The sequence below is a fragment of the Paroedura picta genome, chromosome 3, assembly GCF_049243985.1.
Source record: "Paroedura picta isolate Pp20150507F chromosome 3, Ppicta_v3.0, whole genome shotgun sequence".
NCBI lineage: Eukaryota > Metazoa > Chordata > Lepidosauria > Squamata > Gekkonidae > Paroedura > Paroedura picta.
This window is the reverse complement of record NC_135371.1, coordinates 82096412-82119479: the sequence shown is the minus strand read 5'-3', so window position 1 is coordinate 82119479 and position 23068 is coordinate 82096412. Positions and strand designations below refer to the sequence as shown.

The 23068-nt window shown below is 45.3% G+C and overlaps 1 protein-coding gene across 2 annotated transcripts in view; it reads left to right on the top strand.

Moving 5' to 3' along the window:
- TCOF1 (treacle ribosome biogenesis factor 1) overlaps window positions 1-23068 on the top strand; it is a 64298-nt gene that overhangs the window by 28391 nt on the left and 12839 nt on the right. The window contains exons 10-15 of one of the 2 annotated variants that reach the window (XM_077326577.1): window positions 428-670; window positions 10863-11043; window positions 17898-18031; window positions 20598-20819; window positions 21453-21747; window positions 22699-22781. In XM_077326577.1, coding sequence (XP_077182692.1) covers window positions 428-670; window positions 10863-11043; window positions 17898-18031; window positions 20598-20819; window positions 21453-21747; window positions 22699-22781 — 1158 coding nt within the window. Of the gene's footprint in view, window positions 1-427; window positions 671-10862; window positions 11044-17897; window positions 18032-20597; window positions 20820-21449; window positions 21748-22698; window positions 22782-23068 lie in introns of both variants that reach the window. The other variant, XM_077326576.1, reaches the window with a different exon arrangement.

Here is a 23068-nt window from a genome sequence, read left to right as displayed (position 1 = left end):
GTGTAAGCCGTTGGCATAAGAGGCTCCTTCATCAGTGCTGTATGCTGACAGAATGAAGCACCCTGGGAGAGGGTGTAATCAGCTGATGGCTGTGCTTGATGGGAAATGCTTGGTGGCTCAAAAAGGACATTTTTCCATGGGCATCAACATTGAATGGGAACGTAAAGTCCAAAACACTTTTCGTTGCCAGTTCAAAATCCCATAAACATTGAACATACATGTTAAGAGCCCTGAGTTTAAAAAATACTGAAATGGCATCCATTGGAGATGTCTACGACACGGTACCACCCCTGTGTCCCCTGAATAAGCTTCCTAGACTTCGGAATCAGGTCTCCCCAAAACTCACCTGTAGTTGTCAAAGTTTGAAATGTGAACCAGAGGAGGTTTATGGTGATTTTTATTTATTCTGTACATTTCTTAATGCCAGGTGAAATCATCTGAAAAAACACTAAAGGCCTCCACAGCATCAGCGAGAAGTGTGCTGCCAAACCTGTTGTCAAGCAAGGCAGCTTCTACTCCAGCTCCTTCGAAGCAGACGCCAAAGCCCTCGGCACGGAGCTTGGGGAAACCTGCCCTCCTGCCTCCTGCCAAGGCTGTTGGGAGTGCAGAGAGCAGTGAGTCATCATCTGAGAGTGAGAATGAAGCTCCTCCAGTTCCAGTGAGCCAGAAGGTTGGAGGGTTATTGCTTTTGCCTGAAATAACAGAATTTATCCTGGCTTTTCCTCCGTGTGACTGAAGTGGTGTTACAAATTGTTCGTAACTTCAGGGGCCCATAAGAGTTCTGTAAGGCAGTTAGGCTGGGAAGTGACAGTGACAGAGAAGGTGGGGTTAGTAGGCTCAGGTGGTAAGGTTTTAATAGGTTTGCAGAGTAGACTGACAGGAAAAGTTGAATGACTACATCAGCCATTGGCTAGTTAGGGACTTTCATTCCACTATGTTATGAACTTTCATTTACTTATGCTTCGTATAGTGGCTTCTGGGATTTTTGTGCGGCCTATGAGAATAATGAATATTTTGATCCTTACAAAGGGCCTGAAAGAGCTATTGGGGGAGGGGGCAGTCCAGACAAGTAGTACCTACCTGGGAAGTGGGCTTCACGGGGGTGGCAGAGGGCATGGGGGTGTGAGGAATCCATGAAGTGCCACAGTCTGCAAAGGGAGAATGGGAACTTGTGGGAAAGGAGGAACCAGTGAGAATGTGCTCCAAGCAAAGGAGCAGGAAGCTGGTATGAGGCCATGGAATGATGTGACAGTTGTTTCTATTCAGTGTTTGAGCTAGCTCTTTGCTGAAGCTTCTGCCCACTCAAACGGCCACTCAGACTGCCCAGTACCACAAACACAAATGTGGACTGGTGCACTTTTCCCTCTTCAGAGTCATTCAGTTAAGTGTCTTAGCCGTGCAATTTTTGCATGCAGAAAGATGGTTCCGCATCATATTTTGGCATAAATTATTGAAAATTAAATTTCTTACAGGAAGCTTATAGTAAGTCTCTAAGGGTTGTCTTAGTGAACTTCATTTGAAATGCCAACTTTTCTGTCATGAGTCTCTGTCATGCTTTTAGAAAACATTGCTTCCTCATGCGCTTTCTCAGCTGGAGTTCAAGTCATGGAAGTTTAGGCTGGGCTGCAACAATTGAAAGCAGCTAAAATACTTTTAAAGAGCCTCTTGTGGCGCAGAGTGGTAAGGCAGCCGTCTGAAAGCTTTGCCCATGAGGCTGGGAGTTCAATCCCAGCAGCCGGCTCAAGGTTGACTCAGCCTTCCATCCTTCCAAGGTCGGTAAAATGAGTACCCAGCTTGCTGGGGGGTAAACGGTAATGACTGGGGAAGGCACTGGCAAACCACCCCGTATTGAGTCTGCCATGAAAACGCTAGAGGGCATCACCCCAAGGGTCAGACATGACTCGGTGCTTGCACAGGGGATACCTTTACCTTTTTAAAATACTTTTGGTCTTACAGTCTTAAGTTTGATAATGTTGATGTGCGAATTCCTTACTTTGTTGTATATTTAAATAATTTTTCTCTAGAAATTGTGGGACCTATCATAGTCCCATCCTTACAGTAAGGGCATGTTGTAAAAGCTTACAGGCAGTATCCCAGTTAGTGGCTCCAAACTTCAGCCTAGGCATGATGATGGCTCAGTACAAAGGCTAAAACCAGAGAGCCAGATTATTCCCACTCTTCCTCCTCCTGGCTCTAATCCCCATTCCATGTCTTAACAAAGGAGGGCTTTGTTTTGCTAAATGCAGTAGGCCCAGGACGAGTGAGCTACAGAAACAAAAATGGTTTGATTCCTCAAGGCTGAGTATGCAGATGCTGCTTAGGAGATGCTGCTCATTGCGGGTTTGGAGTTCTGTGTTTTGCAGGGTGGCCGATCCTGATGGGTGCTTATGTCCGTTGCTTGCTCTGCAATAACCTCCTTTCAATACCCAGTCCTCCTTAGAATGTTTGTTTGCATATGGAGTGCAGAGAGTACTTTGTATCTCTAATTAAGCCAGCCTCAACCCATCCCAGAAAACTGGAAGCTTCATTTCTTTGGGGGAGGGGAGCGCAGATGGGCACAACTGAAGTGGGAATGGTGTCTAAATTGACTTTAACATTTTGGATATTTATCCAGCTGATGAAGTATTTGCAAATTTCCTCTTGAAGTAGGAAAGCAAACAAACCTAACCTTGAATCATGTAGGCATTTAGTTCTCATTAAACATTCCTGGTTCTACCCTGGACAACATCTTTGCATACCTGCAGCTGTTACTGGATGTGCAGATAAAAAGCAGTCTCTGTGCGCACTAAATACCGTGCCGCAGTTGAAAAGAAGTAGACACTGATACACTATGTATGAGGAAGCAGAAAGTTGTAGCCTCCTGGATGTAGCTTAAATTCATTTCTGTGCATACTACTGAAACAGCCAGAAGTCCCTTACCTTGGTCTCTTGTGTGGGGTATCCATTATCAGCATTACCAGAGATGCATCAAATTCTGAACACAGTGACACACTCAAAAAGATTTGTACCCTGCAATTTATGAATCATGACAACTAGGGATCCATGATGCCACCAGAACCAGGGGGCCTGTATCCCCTTCTATTCACAAGCCAGAAACAAACATCACAAAGATAATGGAGGTACTTTAAATTTTATTCCTTTACAGTGCCAGCTCCATAAACCCAGGTCCTAATCTCTACATCATTTTTGTAGGGTTAAGCTGAGGGGAAACTGATCTGCCTTCCAGGTCCAGATCTTCACCGCATTCTAATCCTTTCCAGTACTAGGGAAGTTGGTTCTAAGGATCGAGGAACTAATAGCCCTGGGTGGGGGCTGCACAGGTGAGGGGAAAGGGATGAAATTGCCCTTCCTTCAGCAGATTTGTTCCTAGAGAGGAACACTCGCCTATAATCCTCAGTGCAGTCCACTCTGGCCCTTTTTTTGTTAGTCCATGTGGGAGTCCTCAGAAGCAACTTCCCTGGGGTTGGATAGAACTGCTGTGGAAATGCAGTAAAGGTTGGTCCTGTTTGTGCCAGTCAGATAACAGGTTGTCTTTTTTCTTCTTCAATATTGATGCAAGATTACATTGCATTCAAGGGCCTGGAAAGTGGCATGGCTTTGAACAGGTTCTTAATAAGACCTTGGGTTAGATATGCAGCAGTATGAGGTAGTAGAATGGACTGTTGCACTTCAGACTGCAGGTGTGTGTGTGGGGAGGGGTGGAGTTATATATTTATTCCTCCTGCACGTAAAATTCCCTGCAAACATAAAGAAAAGAGCATCAACAAGAAGGGCTTCAGCTTGACCCCGTCGTAACCATTAAATTTCTGTTTTATTTTCCCTTCGTATACAGTTCTGGTTTTCTGTTTATAGGGAACTATTAATATGGAGGAATTCAAGATACACAGTCTTTCACTTGCCATCTTTTCTACCACACCAGGATTCTGTCACTATTTACCAATTTGTGTATAAGCCATGCTTATTTCTTGTTTCCTCATAATCTCTGGGGGAGTAAAAGAAATCTGAATTGTGAAGCTCTGCAAACTAGTAGAATCATAGAATCATAGAATCATAGAGTTGGAAGGGGCCATACAGGCCATCTAGTCCAACCCCCTGCTCAACACAGGATTAGCCCTAAGCATCCTAAAGCATTCAAGAAAAGTGTGTATCCAACCTTTGCTTGAAGACTGCCAGTGAGGGGGAGCTCACCACCTCCTTAGGCAGCCTATTCCACTGCTGAATTACTCTGACTGTGAAAAATTTTTTCCTGATATCTAGCCTATATCGTTATACTTGTAGTTTAAACCCATTACTGCGTGTCCTCTCCTCTGCAGCCAACAGAAACAGCATCCTGCCCTCCTCCAAGTGACAACCTTTCAAATACTTAAAGAGGGCTATCATGTCCCCCCTCAACCTCCTTTTCTCCAGGCTGAACATTCCCAAATCCCTCAACCTTTCTTCATAGGGCTTGGTCCCTTGGCTCCAGATCATCTTCGTCGCTCTCCTCTGTACCCTTTCAATTTTATCTACGTCCTTCTTGAAGTGAGGCCTCCAGAATTGCACACAGTACTCCAGGTGTGGTCTGACCAGTGCCGTATACAATGGGACAATGACATCTTGTGATTTTGATGTGATGCCTCAGTTGATACAGCCCAAAATGGCATTTGCCTTTTTTACCGCTGCATCACACTGCCTGCTCATGTTTAGTTTACAATCCACAAGTACCCCAAGGTCTCGTTCATACACAGTGTTACCTAGAAGCGTATCCCCCATCCAGTAGGCATGCTTTTCATTTTTCTGACCCAGATGCAGAACGTTACACTTATCTTTATTAAATTGCATCTTGTTCTCATTTGCCCATTTTTACATTGTGTTCAGTTCTCGTTGAACTCTGTCTCTATCTTCCGGAGTATTTGCCAGTCCTCCCAATTTGGTGTCATCTGCAAACTTGATGAGTAGTCCCTCCACCCCCTCATCTAGATCATTAATAAATATGTTAAAAAGTACTGGGCCGAGCACCGAGCCCTGAGGTACCCCGCTACTCACCTCTCTCCAGTCTGATGAAACACCATTGACAACAACTCTTTGAGTGCGGTTCTCTAACCAATTCCCTATCCACCTAACTATCTGAAAATCCAGATTGCAGTCCTTCAACTTATCCATCAGAACATCATGGGGAACCTTGTCAAAAGCTTTACTAAAATCCAAGTAAATGACGTCAACCGAATTTCCCCGATCCAGCAAACCTGTTACTTGGTCAAAAAAGGAAACTAGGTTGGTCTGGCAGGACCTGTTGGAGACAAATCCATGCTGACTTCCTTGGATCACCAAATTGTCCTCCAGATGTTTGCAGATCGCTCCCTTTAATATCTGCTCCATTATCTTCCCCACAACAGAGGTCAGACTCACTGGTCTGTAGTTACCCGGGTCATCCTTCCTCCCTTTTTTGAAGATCGGAATAACGTTTGCTCTCTTCCAGTCCTCCGGGACATCTCCAGTCCTTAAAGAGGTTTCGAAGATGATGGACATGGGGTGTGCAAGTTCTCTGGAAAGTTCTTTGAGTACTCTCTGGTGCATTTCATCCGGACCAGGGGATTTGAACTCATCCAGTGCAGCTAAATGCCTCTCGACAACCTCTCTATCCATGTTAACCTGCCACCCAGACACTATCCTTTCGCTATGGCCATCTCTAGATGTGCCTAAACACTTTGACCTGTGGGAAAAAAACAGATGTAAAAAAGGCACTAAGCCTTTCTGCTTTCTCTGCATCTTCCGTTAGAGTTTGTCCATCCGCACCCAACAGTGGGCCTATTGCCTCCTTTACTTTACGTTTGCTCCTCACCTAACTGGAAAAAAAAAATTCTTGTTACATTGGGCTTCCCTGGCCAATCTTAGCTCACTCTCAGCTCTGGCCTTTCTGATGATTGATCTACAGTGCCTGGTAACCTGTAGGTACTCTTCTTTAGAGCTCTGTTCTTCCCTCCATTTCCTGAACATTTTCCTTTTCTTTCTTAGTTCCTCTTAAAGGTCTCTGTTCATCCAAATAGGCTTCTTAGAGCTCCTGCAATGTTTTCGTCTTTCTGGGATAGTCATTGATTGAGCATGCAATAGCTCTTGTTTGAGTAGCGCCCACCCTTCACATGCTCCCTTCCCTTCCAGCATTCTCGTCCATGGTATGACACTCATCATGTCTCTGAGTTTATTAAAGTTTGCCCTACGAAAATCCAACATCCGCGTCTGGCTACAAGCTTCCTTGGCTCCCCATCTCAAAAGGAATTTTATGAGGACATGGTCACTTCCCCCTAGGGTCCCCACCTCCTTCACCTCATCCACCAACTCTTGCCTGTTGGTCAGTATTAAGTCCAGTATGGCTGAACCTCTTGTGGGTTCATCTACCATTTGATAAATGAAATTGTCAGCCAGGCAGGTCAGAAAGTTGCATGACTGAGGACGCTTTGCAGAGTTTGTTTCCCAGCACACATCTGGGAAATTGAAGTCACCCATGATGACAAGGTCCTGCCGCTTGGATATTTTCTCAAGCTGCTCACAAAGTGCAAAATCCACATCCTCTCGTTGGTCAGGCGGTCGGTAGCAGACACCAACCACCACACTGTTTGTTTTCCCCTCGCTTATTTTCACCCAGATGCTTTCCACTGTAGATATGTTCTCCTTCACTAGAATTTCCTGTCAGGTAAGCCCTTTCCTCACATACAGTGCCGCTCCTCCACCTCTTCGATCTATTCTGTTTTTTCTGAACAGTTCATATCCATCCACCCTTACATTCCAGTCATGAGAATCATTCCACCAAGTTTCTGTGATGCCTACTAGATCATACCTTTCCATCAACATGAGAAGTTCCAGCTCTTCCTTCTTATCGCCCATGCTTTGGGCGTTAGTATAAAGACATCTGAATCCTTTTACTTTTGGTTCCCTATGAGCTGGCCTTGCCGGTTGGCCTGCCTCCGATCGTTTTCCTTCCATACACTCCCTATGTTGATCGTCTCCTTCCCCTAGTGGCTTTAGTTTAAAGCTCTCCTGATGAATCTCCCCAGGTTCCTGCCAAACACATTCTTCCCCAGTTTCGATAAGTGCAGTCCATCAGGTGCTAGTAGGCCTTCCTCAAGAAAGCCTATCCCATGGTCCCACAAACCAAATCTCTCCTGCTGGCACCAACTATGCAGCCACTGATTCACCTCCATTATCTTCCTCTACCCTTGACAGGCAAGATTGAAGAGAATACCACTTGTGCCCCCATTTGCTCGAGCTTCCTCCCCAGATTTTGATAGTCTTTTTTAATAGGAGCAATGGTATTCAGGGACATGTCATTCGTTCCCACATGGACCATCACAAATGGGTAGCGATCCGTAGATTTGAGGAGTTTGGGCAGCCGTTCTGAAACATCTTTAATTTTCGCCCCTGGCAAGCAACACACCTCTTGGGTTAGGGGGTCGGGCCCAGCCACATGGCGATCCATTCCTCTTAGCAGAGAGTCTCCAATTACCAGTACTCTCCTTTTTTTTTTTTTTTCTCAACTCCATTTCCTTCTGTCCCCGTGGCCTCTTCCCTTAGTCTTAGACTTTGTTTTGGGACCTCTTCCCTTGTTGACCCTTGCACCTCCTCTGCAAGGGCCTGAAATCTATTCTGGAGCTCCAAAGGCCCCGAGAACTGTCTCGCTCTTCGCCGTTGAGTCTTTTTCCGAACTGTCTGCAGAGGCTCCCTATTGTGGTCAATCTCCTTATCCTCTTCAGAACTGGTTGTATTCTCTTTATTCCGAGTTGCAGGGCTCTGGTCTATGAACTCCTCCCCTTTCTTACTTTGGGTCAGAGTAATAATTCTGTATTCTAATCCCCTAATCTTTTCCTCCAAAAGTTTTACCAGCTTACACTTGGGGCAGCTGTAGTCCATCTTGTCTCCTGGGAGGAAGGCAATCATGTCACACTCACTGCAGATGATGGGATGAGTGTCCTGGAGGTCCATTGTAATGTCTAGGCAGTGCAAGTACTAGGGAAATATAATCTACTGATATAATCTACTGATTCTAATTGCTCGGCCAAGAACCCCAGGCTAAGAGCCACAGGCCAAGAGCCCTTTGTCTCTCGCCTCTGGCGAGGAGCAGCCCTTTTTAATCCTCCCAACAATTACCCAGCAATCACCTCACCCAGGCAGAACAATAGCCTCACCTGGTCAGCAGCAACTCTCCCCAGTAGCTCTCTCCACATGCTCTCAGTTGTCTGAGCTCATTCAGTAGTAGCTCATTCAGTTACATCTAAAGATGGACAAGATTTTTCCTGCCCTCAAAATGTATTGCATGTCTTCTTCAGGGTGCTGAGAGCACTGTAAGAGGTAACCTCTCAATCAGGTCTGTGAGGCAAATTAGTTTTCGAGAGGGAATGAGTAGATTAGCCTACAGTCCAAGAACATCATGGCTGAGTCGAGATTTGAACCCTTATCCTTCCAGGCAGACCTAGTCTGACACTGTACCAAGCTCCATTTCTTTCGTTCCTTCTTGGAGGGATGTGTTACCTTTCTCTGAGTAATGAGATATCCTTGTCTGAAAATAGGCGAAAATGCCTGACTGAAACAAGCAAATGCTCAGAAGCCTAATTCACCAGTTGCCGGGGTGGCTTGGCAGGCTTGAGTAAGCTTGTTTTTTTGTGCTGAGGTTTACACTAGACGCTGCAGCTGAAGCTTTTCAGCAGGACAGATTTGGCTGGTGATCAAAAGGTTCTTCCTCCTTCTGTTTCCCCTCTCCTAATCTCTGTTTCATCTTCACAGGGGTGCTTTTAGTATGAGCATTGATCCTGAATGTCCATTAATGGCAACCAATTCTGTTAAATGGAACTGGATTAACACCTGTGCTCTACATTTCTTGTGCACTGCTGTTTTTATCTGCTGTAAATGGGGTAGCAGCATGCCCTGCTGGTGTGTGGCATGGTTTGAAGTCGCTGCATCCTAAAATGATGACAACTTAATCTCTCTGAAAGAGGAGATGAGAATGTGGCTACTTGTGGGCTGCCTTTCCAGATTGTATATCAGGGTTAGAGAGCTTCTAGGATAAGGAGAGAAACTCTAGAAGGATCAGGACTTCATTCTCGTTTTGTGGCATGGAGGTTGTAACATATTAAATTGTACTATTTAGGTTATTCTCTAAACTTATCCCCTGTACAGCTTGATTAAAAGCACAACAAAGATAACTTCTAGTGCTGAAACAACTTCTGTTTTCCAGCTGGCTGTGCTCTATAGCAGTGGTCCCCAACCACCGGTCCGGGGACCGGTACCGGTCCGTGGATCAGTCGGTATCGGGCCGCAGCTCCTCCTCATCCTCCCCGGCTGTTGCCTCGGGGGCTGCCCTGCCACTCTGCCGCCAGCTCGCTTTTGGTGCTCTCCAGCAGCTGCCAAGTCTGGGGCTCCCCCTCGGCATGGCACTGCGCAGCTGTGCTAGCAACGCCCCCCAGAGGGTGGTGGGAAGTCAGGGGCGCCAGCGGGAAAGCAAGTGGAGCAGGGGCTCAGGCGGTGGCAGCAGCCCTCGGCAAAAGACTACCCCCCCCCCCGGGCCTCAGTAAAATTGTCAAGTGTTGACTTGTCCCCGGTGATAAAAAGGTTGGGGATCACTGCTCTATAGGATACTTTATGTTCAGTCTAAGAAAACAGGTCTGAGTTTAAACAAAAACTCTTCATTTTTTACCCAAATAATTTGTGCTTCTCAACAAAAGTACAAAATTCAAGTGTGCGGATACCCCACTGTGACTGGTTGTTGAGAACTCTGAGCCAAGTGTTGTACTTCTGAGGGATTCAGAAAGCAGCTTGGCAGACCCAAATTTGTAAAAAAAAAATTTTTTCCTGTGCGTAACTCAGTAAGCACTCAGTTTGGTATTGTGATTAAGAGCAGTGGTTTCTAATCTGGAGAGCAGGGTTTGATTTCCCTATCCATATGGAGGCAGCTGGGCGATCTTGGGCTAGTCACAGTCCTGTTAGAGCTTTTCTCACAGAACAGTTCTGTCAGAGCTCTTTCAGCCCCACCGATCTCATAGGGTGCCTTTTGTGAGAAGAGGAAGGGAAGGTGAGCCTTGTTATGCCAAAAGGTACTTTGACTTTTGATTGTAAGCTGCTTTGAGACTACTTTGGACAGTGAAAAGTAGCATATAAAACAACTCTTCTTTCTCTCTTTCTCTTTTTTTTTAAGGAACATTCCCTTTTAGTGAGAGAGAAATGCTGAAAGGCAATGAGCTGTTGCCTCATTTGTTATGACACTGCAACACCCTTTACATTTATTCTAGTGAGAAATAAGGTGAAGAGTGTAGTTCCATTGCTCCATCTTTAAGAGTTTCACAGCACTTTCACAAAATGATTTGTTCTTGCCATCAATGGATAACATTGATTAAGTCTTTCCCCTTATTCTACCCATTAGTATTCTTGTGAGGAAAAAGTATGATACAGAGGACAATGTATGGCAACCTGAATTTCTTGTAGAAATGTGAAAAATCAGTACCCTTAAAGTGAGAGACAACCAGGGCACTTGTAAAAGAAATGTGTCCATGTGTAAGCATGTTTGTGTTTGTTCTCCAGGACCTTCCTGCCACAAGGCCACTCTCTGATAGCCTTCTTTCCTTTTCTCTCCTCACATTAAACTCCTTCACACTGAAGTTTTCCTGTGGTTCTGGGCCGAAGGTTATGTAATACAAATAGCCTCTTCATGCCAACTGCATTTCATCTCGTGTGAGGATTATGTCCGATGCTGGCAATATGCCTTTCTGGTTCTGTCAGGAAATGGTAGATTGATAATGAATGCAAGACCTCTCCGCCATGGAAAATAAAGAATTCACTGTAGTTTTGTGTTCTTGTTTTGTCATCCACCCCCCCCCCCCACCTCCCAAATGATGCAGAAATTGCAGACGCCTCAGCCTCCCCCCAGAGTCAAACAAAATCCGGCTGCTAAACCTGGCCCCCCAGTGGAAGCTCCATTGAGTGCTCTGAAAAGGAAGGCAACTGAGAGCGAGAGCAGCAGCTCATCTGACAGTGAGGAGGAAGCGGTCCCAGCCACACAAAACCTGTCGCCTCCATCTGGTAAGATGCCTTCCATTCTCACTGGTGTTCAGGGGCTTTTGTCTGCAGCTTTTCTTACGTTTCTGTTTCTTTAGTTGAACATCATTGAGATGGGGAACATGAGTAACAAGCAGGCTCCCTGAAGGCGCGCACACAGTGCACTCTGAAGTGCTGAAGAACATGGGAGCAGATGCCAGTTATTCTGACACATGGATTGGACAGACGTGTTACGGTTGCTCAGTTCTGTGCTCATCTTATTTCCAAATATCCTTCCAAATATAGCTAAAGAAATGGGGGGAGGGGAGGAGAGACTGTTGCCAACTCCTTATTGCATTGCAATGCCCAGTAAACTAAGCTGTCCTAGGGAGTCCAAAAAATAGCCAGTAAACTAAATTATACTCATAGAATCATAGAGTTGGGACCTCATGGGTCATCTAGTCCAGCCTCCTGCACTATGCAGGACACTCACATCCCAATCGCTCATCTACTGTAACCTGACACCCCTTTGCCTTCACAGAATCAGCCTCTTCATCAGAAGGCTTTCCAGCCTCTGTTTAAAATTTCCAAAGATGGAGAACCCACCACCTCCCAAGGAAGACTGTTCCACGGAGAAACCGCTCTAACAGTCAGGAACTTCTTCCGGATGTTTAGATTGAATTTCTTTTGAATTAATTTCATCCCATTGGTTCTGGTCCATCCCTCTGGGGCAAGAGAGAACAACTCTGCTCCATCCTCTATATGGCACCCTTTTAAATACCCAAAGATGGTTATCAAATCCCCTCTCAGTCATCTCCTCTCCAGGCTAAACAGACCAACCTCCCCCAGCCTTTCTTCATATGTCTTGGTCTCCAAACCCTTCACCACATTTGTTGCCCTCTTCTGGACACACTCCAGTTTGTCTACATTCCTTTTAAACTGGGGTGCCCAAAACTGAAAACAGTACTCCTAAGTGAGGCCGAACCAGAGCAGAGTGCAGCGGTTCCCTCACCTCCCATGATCTGGACACGATACTCTGCTTGATACAGCCCAAAATCCCATTTGCCTTCTTAGCCACAGAGTCACACTGCTGACTCATGTTCTACTAAGACTCCTAGATCCTTTTTACACATACTACTGCCAAGAAGTCTCCCCCATCTTATATTGGTGTATTTGGTTTTTCCTACCTAAATGCAGAACTTTACATTTATCCCCACTGAACTTCATTTCATTGAGTTTAGCCTACTTCTCAAGCCTTTCAAGATCATCCTGTATTCTGATTCTGTCTTCTGTTGTGTTTGCTACCCCTCCCAGTTTAGTATTGTCTGCAAATTTAATAAGTATCCCCTCTAATCCCTCATCCAAATAATTTATTAATATGTTGAACAACACAGGCCCCAGGACAGATCCTTGGGGTACTCCACTTGTTACTCTTTTCCAAGAGTGAACCATTAACAAGTATCCTCTGGGTACGATCTGTCAACCAGTTATTGATCCACCTGACAGAATTAGGCTCCATTCCGCATATTACCAACTTGTCAACAAGAATATCATGTGGAACCTTATCAAAAGCTTTACTGAAATCCAGATAAATTATGTCCACGGCATTCCTCTGATCCAGCAAGGTAGTCACTTTCTCGAAAAAAGAAATAAGGTTGGTCTGACATGACTTGTTCTTGCAAAACTCATGCTGAACCTTAGAAATGACAGGTCTCAGTTCCAGCTGCTCAAGGACCAACTGTTTGATGATTTGTTCCAAAATTTTGCCAGCTACAGATGTCAAGCTGACAGGTCAATAGTTACCTGGATCCTCTTTTTTCCCTTTCTTGAAGATGGGGGCAACTTGCCACATTGATCACTATTTCCCTCACAAGAGAAGACTGGGGAGAAACAGGAGTTAAGCAGTTCATCCCTCTCTTCATCATCTGTTATAATTTCACTTTCTTGTCCTCGCAGTGGTCCTACTGTGTCCTTATTCTTTTTCTTGCTTGAAATATAACTAAAGAAGCCTTTTTTGCTATGTTTAGCATTTCTTGCTAGGGCTCATATTGAGCTCTAACATTCTCCCTACAATTATTGGTTATTTGTTTATACTCATCCTTGGTAATAAGGCCTTACTTCCATTTCCTAAATGACTTTTTTTTTATTCCTCAAAATCATTTGACAACTGCTTATGGAGCCACCTTGGCTTCCTTAGGCTCCTTCCATCTTTTCTTCTCAAGGGAATTGTTTGTGATTGAGCCTTCAGTATTTCACTTTTAAGAAACTCCCAGCCCTCTTGGACTCCCATCTCTTTAAGTCTTTCTGACTACGGGACTCTACCCAACATACTCACTGGGTTATTCTCCTTTAAGGAAAAGTTATAAAATTTAGCCCAGGACTTTCTCTGCTTTCCCTCTTGTGTGAGATGGAGGGACTCAATATTCGACATACACACCTTTACTTCTGGAATGAGACAGTAGTGAAGAGCCTCGTTGCCACTGGCAGGGCTAGACAGAGCCCAGGGTTTTGGGGGGTTTTTTTGCAGGGCCTTTGCTTTCTCCTTTCAAGTTACTATCACAGATGAAAAAGGGAGTGGGCTTTTAAATAAAGCAACACTATAAATGTTGAATTATCCTGTAGGCATCAGGTTGAAAACCAGTTAATGGAGAATTCCAGAAGGTTCCTATCTGGAATATTTGGAGCACATAGCAGAACTATCATTTTTTTCTTAAAGGAGGTCTGCTTGTGGCAGTAATAGAGAACAGTACAGCATTCAGGGACATTAGTCAGTGGAAGGAAGAGACTACACGGATATAAGATATGTGGGGCTTCCAGGAGACTTAATGGCTTTACGTGTTTAAGGATTGATATTTATGGATGGATGGATTGGGTGGATTGATTATATTTTTATGCCGCCTTCCTATAAGGCCCTTATTCCTTGCATTTGAAGAGAATGGATGTAAAGGGCTCCTGACTCAGTAGGAGAGCATAGGCTTTGCTTGCATAACTGCTACAAGTTGCATATGGTCCCCAGTTCTATTCCCAGCAACTCTGTCTGGGTTTATGAAGGGTGGGCAAGACTTAAGCATTTAACTATTAGCTATGCTGAGGTAGACGGACCAGTGATCCATCTTAGAATATTGCAGCTTTCTATGAAGGGGGGAGGTGTTGATCAGCAGAATCATTAGCAAGAAAAGTCGTCCGGCTCTGGCCTCAATAACTGACATGCTGCTAAGCTGGGGTTGTGTAAAGGCTGGTGACAAAATATTTGGGACTCTGTTTTTCCCCTCTAGAACTTCGTTCTTCAGTCTGCAGAAAGACCAGAAAACTGATAAATGGTATCCTATCTTTAGGCACTATTTAGGTCATTGCTAGGTGCGATCATCCAATGACTCCTCTGAATCCATCACACTTTTGTGAAAATTTGAACTTCCTTATGACTTACTTGACTATAATTCGTATCCAGAATGATTGTCTGAGGAACGTTTGCCTTGCACTGACACTTTGTGTATGTCTCTCCGAGCCCACCAGCATTGTGGGTGCAAGACTGCGTTCCTGGGTTTCCTGATTCCATTTGACCCCAGAGCTAATTCTGCTGACTCAATAAGTAAAAGCAGGGAACCTGTAAGGAGTCATGGGGATCATGTTTCCCTCCACCATCTCCCTCTCCCCATACTATATCTTTTTTTATAGCAGCCCCCTACTTTGTTCTTGTCTGCCCACCTTCTTTTTATCTGTCCCCCCACCTTCAGCTATTTTTATTATGTATTTACTTCAAATATACCCCTCTTTCTCCGCAAGGAGACTCAAAACAGTTTATGTCATTCTTTTCTCCTGCTTTTTATCCTCATTAAGTGAGAAGAAGTTTAGGCTAAGTGACTGGCCCAATTCCACCATTCATGAAGGAATTGGTTGGGATTAAGGTCCCCAAATCCTAGGCTGTTGCTCTGATCACTACACTACATATCCACAGATCAGAACCATGTTGAAATTTACACATATTGATGATAGGCTTATTGCTTCTAGTATCCAACTGTAACATTTCCTTCTGATTTCAGTTGTATACTATAATTCTACATTCTAGTCATTTCAGACATAAGTTCCTGTAGATCAGCAACCATGGGGCCACGACCCTTTCAGGGGAGTCACCGAGGCCACCGGCGTGGTGGCATCGGCCTTGGTAACCCAAAGGGGAAAGTTGAGAACGGCTGCTTTACATGCAGTGGAGGTGACCCAAAGGGGGTTGTAGGGTTGTGTGTGTGCTGGCGACCATGGATAGCCGAGGTGGCCAGCACCGCAGCGTGGAGGGGCCCGGCTGTGCTGTGCACAGCTGAGCTAGTGGCAGGAAGAGGAGGAGCAGGAGGAGCAGGGGCCACCCCTGCTGCTGGCCCAGTGCCGCCACTGCCGCTGAACAACCTCCCACATTCGGGAAGGGAGCTGGCTGCCCAGGGCCATGCGATGAGGTAGCGGGCCAGATGCACACATGGCCAGCCGCCTGGCGTGCCCTCGGAGAGCTGGTGGCCTCCACTCATCACCATTCCTCCGCCGCTGCCATGCTCTCCCTCACCCTGATGGGCGTCTTCCGACTCTGGCCATCATGTGGAGCTGTCTGGCTGCCCGCCTTTGGGAAGGGATCCGGCTGCCCAGGGCCATGCTAGGAGGCAGTAGGCCAACCGCACACATGTCCAGCCTCCGCCCGTTGCCACTCCTCCTCCACCGCTGTGCTCTCCCTCGCCCCAGTGGGCATCTTCTGATTCCGGCCACGGCGTCATGTGGAGCCCAGCAGCTGCAGACAGCTTCACCCCACAGCTCCCACCACCGCTTTGGGACTGTGGCGGGAGGGAGTGGGGCAAAGCTGCAGCTCCAATATAACGCGTCCTAGCCCTTAGGGAGGAATGGAGCCTCCCTGGCCAGGGGCCATGCTGCACTGGAGGGGAAGAACCAGGGTGGAGGGGCGGCCAGCACTGCGCCTGCGTGTGGGCTCCATCTGGCGCTCAAGCCACACCGTGGCCCTGTCTGCCTTGTCTTTCCATGATCGCCAGTGCGCCAGAGCACACAATGCTATGACCCCCTTTGGGTAACCACCATTACCGCTGCCATGGTGGGGGGTGCGGTGGCGAGAAGGTTGAGAACTGCTACTGTAGATCTTACATTCTTGTTCTTTCTTCTGTTGCACTTACTAAGCCTTGGTATCAAAAAAAGAAACTTCTGAGCTATGGATAACTGATGGGTTGAGCTTTTTTAATGTGATGTTTTTTAATCATATGGGATATAAATGTTTAATAAATACGTATTAGGCCCTGATTTATTGGTGGGCATCTAGCAGACTAGTCCTAATATATTTAACTTTGAAGCAGGAGAATGCTGCTAGTGCTCGCCCTTTCTAACATTTGCTTTTCTCTTCATTGTGTCCTGTTTTCTACAGGGCTGTGGAAATGTTGCTCTGGTGATTTGAACTTGGAATACTGAATAATGTCATGAGACTAGGGCCCTTTTATCTGGCATTCTCTAAATTGTCTGCTGGAGAAAAAGGGGTTCTTCCTGTGAGTTTTATAACAGTAACCAGCACCAAGAGCCATGAATTGCTGGGGGCTGCATGTTAAATATGCATGAGCGGCCCAAAAGTATTCCTGGAATTTAAGCAAAAATGAAACAGGAAAACTCCTGAGGGGGGGGGGGGTCTGTGAAAATCCTGCCGATGGTTCATCCATCAAATATTGCCTCTGAAATAAGATGTTTTGTTTCAGTGTGAATCAGACTGTTAATTGCAATGCATAGGATGTTCTTAAAATGTTCAGGAGTCAAAAGTCAGTGAAGGGGAAGATGGTATGCTGGTTTGTGTCTTTCAAATCTTAGTGAGCGCCAATTTAGTGTAGAAGGCAGAAGGTTTGATCTAGGACAGTGAACAGTCTGCTGTTAGCCGTGAAACTCATTGAGTAAAGTAAAATGAGAGACGCCTACATCGGTCATCTTGTAATAGTGCATCTACAATATGGATGAATGCGCTACATTTATATGTATGCTATGTGTATGCACAGATTACAACATTTGTGTGTGGGAGGGTTATCGACAATCTTTCATAATATACATTTCTAGAGACTGTGCTTGCAGAACAAACTATTCAAGCAGGGCTTCTTAGTGATGTTTTCCCCCTAATGCACATGATTTTATAACTTCCTTTGTTTAGTCCTTGCCCTGCTTACCGTGGCCAACATCCTGCATATTTTTGTCTTGCCTTCTGTCACCTGTTTATGGAAAAGACAAATATTGCAACCTGAAATGTGACGTACAGTTCAGAAGTGGTATGGGATTTGGGTTTCCAAAGACCTACAGCAGGCCTTTCTGTCATTTGCTTGAATCAGTCAGCACTGTACAGTTAACATCGCTAAGATGATGCTGTGCTGAGCTGTGTAGCTTGGTAGGAGGGGTGTTTTTCTTTTGTGGTTAAGCTTGTGCTGTAAATCACTACAGGAACCTTCCTGTACACAGTTCTTTTCATGCCAGCAACTAGGAAGCCCCTTGGTGTAGGTTTGGCTGGCTTTGGAGTGAGGAGAATACTAAATGTCTCAGGATAATGTGAAGCAGTTGTAAAGTGACTTGTGATGGTGCCTAGACATCCCTGCTGCAAGTTGGATTCCAGCTGATTTCTCCTGTCTTCATTTGTTGGAGGGGAAGATTAGCTATGAAGCCCCTCTTTCCTTCACCCAGAAGTACTGCTTGAGAGCAGACCAGGGAGTAGCAGGCAAATGTTTAAAGTCATCAGACTGTCTTCAGATTGTCACTTGTTAGTTGTTCTTTCCTCTCCTATTCCTTTTTCAGACAATAAGAAACAGCTATGGCCAGGAGCCTTAAGTATATGCGTTCTTTCCTGCCATATTAGCTTCTTTGACCCTTTCCATGCCTCTGCTTTCTTTTAGCAACCAAATCAAATGCTGCAGCTCAACTCCTGCATGCCAAGAAACCCTGTCCTCCACCAGCCCAACAGAGTGAAGACAGCAGCCAAGATTCAAGCAATGAGTCTGATTTGGAGGAAGAGACAGTATTCACTCAGGTTATTGTGTGACAGTCTTGGTGGAATGGGGTTGGGGAGGAAGCCTCTCATCTGTACAGTTAGGCTTAACAAGCTAGTAGGCAATCTATAGGAGCACTTTTACAAGGCTAGAAAGCCCACATATTTGGAGCTTCTGATGCTGTGTACAGAGACGGCAAGAACTAAAATTCTATGTAGTGACTGTTTATCAGAAGGACAGAACAGGAAGAACTGAAACCAGCCACTATTCTCCCTCCCCCTACTACACAGACACACACAGAGAGAGAGAGAGAGAGAGAGAGAGTTTGTGGCTTTTACCTTCTCAAAATGGGCCTTGCTTGTGCAGTTCTGGGTTTTTGACTGGATATAAGAATGTGTGCAGGACTAAATTACCTACACAGTTCTTCACCTGTGCTGTAAAGCTCTCTTCATGTTCATGTGGCCCCAGAGCTGGATTGGAGGGCTTGTGTTTATTCACTTGCTTTGCTGATTGGAACAGGGTGTGCGTTGTATAGTGCATGGTGGTGGAGGGGAATTTCTGCTGTGACTTTGCGGAGTCCCTTATGATCTTGGGGTGTTTCTAGGCAACTGAATTAGACTGCTTCATTTAGAAGTGTTCCCTGGCCCACATTTTAGACTCCAGGTTTGAGAAATCTGCTTCTGAGCACAGCTCCTGGTTGCAGCAGCATCCCTGCTCAAAAGATTTTACTTCATGAAAGACTGAAAACAGAAGTCTGTTTTAGAAACAACATAGGACTTACCCAGACAATTTTTAATGATGGATAGTTAAGAGGTTTTTATATTGCACAGCTGTCAAATCTGGCATCCAGATAAAAAATCTCTTTTTAATCTTGTTTTTGTTAATGTCAACAGAGCTCAAATCACAGCTGAAAATTCTTGAAATATATGTTGGATCCATTTAAAAAATACGGTTTATATTTTTGTGCCAGGTTTGGCATATGAAAAACAAGTGAGAACCCAAAGAGCTCCAGTCTGTGGCCGTCTGGGAGAGGCAGGTAGCTGACTTAGTCTCTGGCCTTTTGTAACCTTACAGTTAAAGGATCCCCCAAAAAACCCTTTTGCACTGGGAGCATTTTTTCCATGTATATTCTCTTGGGTGCTATCCTTCCATCTGGAAGAAGTGCCTGGACTTATTTTCAAGTAAAGGTAAAGGTATCCCCTGTGCAAGTACCGGGTCATGTCTGACCCTTGGGGTGACGCCCTCTAGGGTTTTCATGGCAGACTCAATACGGGGTGGTTTGCCAGTACCTTCCCCAGTCATTACCGTTTACCCCCCAGCAAGCTGGGTACTCATTTTACCGACCTCGGAAGGATGGAAGGCTGAGTCAACCTTGAGCCGGCTGCTGGGATCAAACTCCCAGCTTCATGGACAGAACTTTCAGACTGCATGACTGCTGCCTTACCACTGCGCCACAAGAGGCTCTTTTTCAAGCAAAAGCAGTGGTTAAATGTTGCTTGTTTTAAATTTCATTTTGTTACAGTGAGATTTTCTTCTTGTCACTGCAAAGATGGGTCTGTGCCAAAAATGAATATTTGAGGAAATAGTATGCAGATCTTATGCCATCTATGGTAATTTCTACTTGGAAGATCTAGTCAATTGTTGATGGCAGAGCTTCATGTTGTGAAAGAAAATTCTGCATCAAGCAAAGCTGAATCTAGCATATATCAATCACTACCTATTTTCTGTTTGGCTAGTGATGAAGCTGGGCAAAGAACGTGGCAGGAAGGCCCTTGTAAATCCTGCTTCTCTGTTCATCTGCTCAGTCTTGAATTCTGCAATCATGCCAGCACAGGTTCTGACTGCACTCTGATATCACAGCAAATTTCAAATAAGCAGTGGTTGGTCACTAGCCTCCCATCTGTTTGGTTTTCAGGAAGCAAACAGATGTTATTTATGTATTTCTTAATTATCAAAAAGGAATAGAATTTGGAAAAGATTCTTTGTGGAGGTGGTGTTCTTTAAAAAACAAAGTTGAGATTTTAACTGTATGAGTTACTCTTACGCTTGTATTCTCTTAGAAAGGTCACGTTTTACAGATGGACCACTGAGACAAAAATATGGCCAGGAGGAAGCCTGACACAGCATGCCATATGAGAAGTGGAGGGAAGGGACAGGGACAGCCAGCCCACGTGTCTCCTCATTTCAGAGGCTAATCCAATTGGCATATGTAGTGCTGCTGGTCTTGGGAGGAGCCATCTAGTCACAGCCAATTTATGGTGACCTTGTAGGGTTTTCAGGGCAAGAGAGATCTTGCCATTGTCTGCCTCTGCGCCATGACCCTGGCCTCCTTAGGTGGTCTCCCATCCAAATACTAACCAGGGCAGACCCTGCTTAGCTTCTGAGATCTGAGGCTACCTTGGGCCATCCAGGTCAGGGCCTGTCGAATGCTACCATCATCTGATTTCCAGGCTGGTTAACATACCACATAGTGGTGGAAACTTCTAGCTGGTGATGCTGAGTGGGCCAGCTTGCGTGCTGAATTAATTCCCTCAAATCAGGAGTCTTTATGCACTGCAGCCTCTATCCTTGCCACAGTCTAATAATAATATATTCTTCCATTCCTAGAAACCAACTCCAGTGACACAGAAGCCCTTGCTCACTCCTGTCAAAGCTCTGACTACAAAGGCTGCAGGTGCTACAACTGGCAAAGCAGGCAGTGCACAATCAGCAGGGAAAAGCCCAGCCAAGCTGCAGAATTTGGCAACAGGCTCTCTTCAGAAGGATTCAGAGAGTTCAGAGACAGACAGCTCCTCAGAGAGTGAAGAAGATGGGAAGCCAGCAAAACAGGTAAGGGAGAACCAGTTCTTGAAGCACTCACTGATGCAATAGGAAGGAAGGAATCTGTGGGCCTGCAAGCCAAGCTCACCGGTTATAACTTCTGGTGTGAGAGCCCTGGCTGATAGGAGTCAGATCTTCCTGTGGTAGTGGCATTCAAAACACAGTAGCTATCAGTGTACGTGGGACTTCACCAGTCTTCCCCACTGCCTAAGTTCTTGTGGTGCATTTTGGCAATGCTGCACTTCTTCTCCCTTGGCACTGACTTCCCTGTCTCCCACCTTTTCATATTTCCCTCTGTAGGGTCAGCACTGCTCTTCTGTAGCATCTTTCAGTTAACGTCAAATTCCTTTAAAAATAAAAAAGTATGTGAATGAATTGATCTTCAGTATTGTTTTCTGTGAAGAAGCTGGTTATGGCAAACAAAGATAGTACTGTGGGATTGCATTGCTTTTATTTATCTGATAAGCTAATAGATAACAATCTAGAAATGAGAATGCCATCCTTAATCATAATACAATTTTAATTCTGCGGATGGTTATGAACTCTGCCCCTACTTTGATTTAATGGGTATTGTGCATTTTTCTCTCTTCCTCCTTTTCAAGCCCCCCCCCCCCCAATTCACTGTTGTTGTTTTTTAAGCAGGAAATATCTTCCAATAAAGCAGCCCGTCCTTCTGGGAAGGGTGTGCCAGTCAATGCTGCGACACCCAATTCTGTTTCCAACAAGGGCCATGGAAAAACCCCTACTACAACAAGGGAAAAAGTGGAGCTAAGCTCTTCTGTAAAGGCTCAGAGCCAGACTCTCCATACTAAGCCTGCTGGGATTCTCAAGCACAAGGAAAATCCAAGCCGTAGCAGCTCCTCAGACAGTGAGGAGGAGGAAGAGAAGGTGGTGAAAGCAGCAAGCCCAGCAGCTTCCAAACAGATCCCACAGCCTGGTAAGAGTCCAGGGGAGTTGACCCTGGGGAAACTTTCTAATAGTATCTGAAATCTAGCCAATGCTGTCAGCATCACCCATACAAGAGAGGCTTGCACTGGAGAGGAGCGGAATACCAATGTATTTGAATGTAGTAAAAAAGGAAGTTGCTCAAGTCTTCCCCAGAATCACAGCCCTTACAGCTGAAAGTGCGTCTACATCCTGACATTAAATGAGAAAGAAAAGAGATTCTGTACATGATCTGGCATATACCATAGAAGCCTAGACTGAAGCTTAGCATTGATGTAAAGGCTTCAGGGCTCAGCCTTGTCTCAAATGAATTTCCGTTTCAGGTATTCAGATATATGAAGTGAAATAGATAAGCAGCCCCAAGTAGAAAGTGTTAGAGGCTGAAATAACTTCAATGGGTGTTCCTTGGCTGTATCATTTTGACACATATGTGAGGAGTTTATGAGAGCAGGAAATAATTTCATGGTCTCCCCCCGCCGCCACCGCACAGTAAGATTTCTGTCTAACAAACAGAATTGAAAATTTGCCATCAGGAAAAACAGTATGTGGGCAAACCTGTTTGGCAGGCAAAATGTGGAATCCATGCACTGTGGGATCTGCAGAACTTGGCAACTGGCATTTCCGCTTAGAGGAAATAGCTGTCAGTGCCAGGAGACAGCAAGAATTAGAAGAATCAAGGCAGTATGAGGACCAAGGCAACGTAGTCTAGATAGTCATCTCCCTCTCTCCTTTGCTTCCTGATACCATACCTGTTGTGCCAGTGAGTGTTTCACAGCCCACCTAAGAGGGGAACATCTCTGCCGTTGTTCTTAGGCAGATTTTTATTGAGAGTCTTTGACTCCTAATGGCAGAATTGGTAGTGAAAAATCCCCCAGGTTCTTTGGCTTCTCCTGGTCTTTGCAATGGTGCAAGACTGTCAGAGGGCGGTTCTTGTCTTTAACAGGCATAGTCCAAAAACAAGGAGCAGCAGAGGAAGCAGACAGCTCATCTGAAGAGTCCAGCGATGAAGAGCTGGAGCCTTCCCAGGTACTGCTTCTTAACTTAGATATTATGTTTTGAGAAAAAAGCAGGCTCTCCACCAGGATGTTTTGGGTGTGTGCCTTCCCTGATCTAGTTGTGTGCTGGCATTAAGAGTTTTTTTTAATGGATTCTCCTTAACAATACAGCACTAGCCTTGCATGACTGGTGACAGCTGCATTGTGAACATCTATTGGATGTTGGTCCTATAGAAGCTGTCTCATTGCCACTAGTGAGTCTGTGAGGGAGTCCGTTCCCATAACCTCACAAAAGCAGCCCCTGCTCCTGAAGAGTCA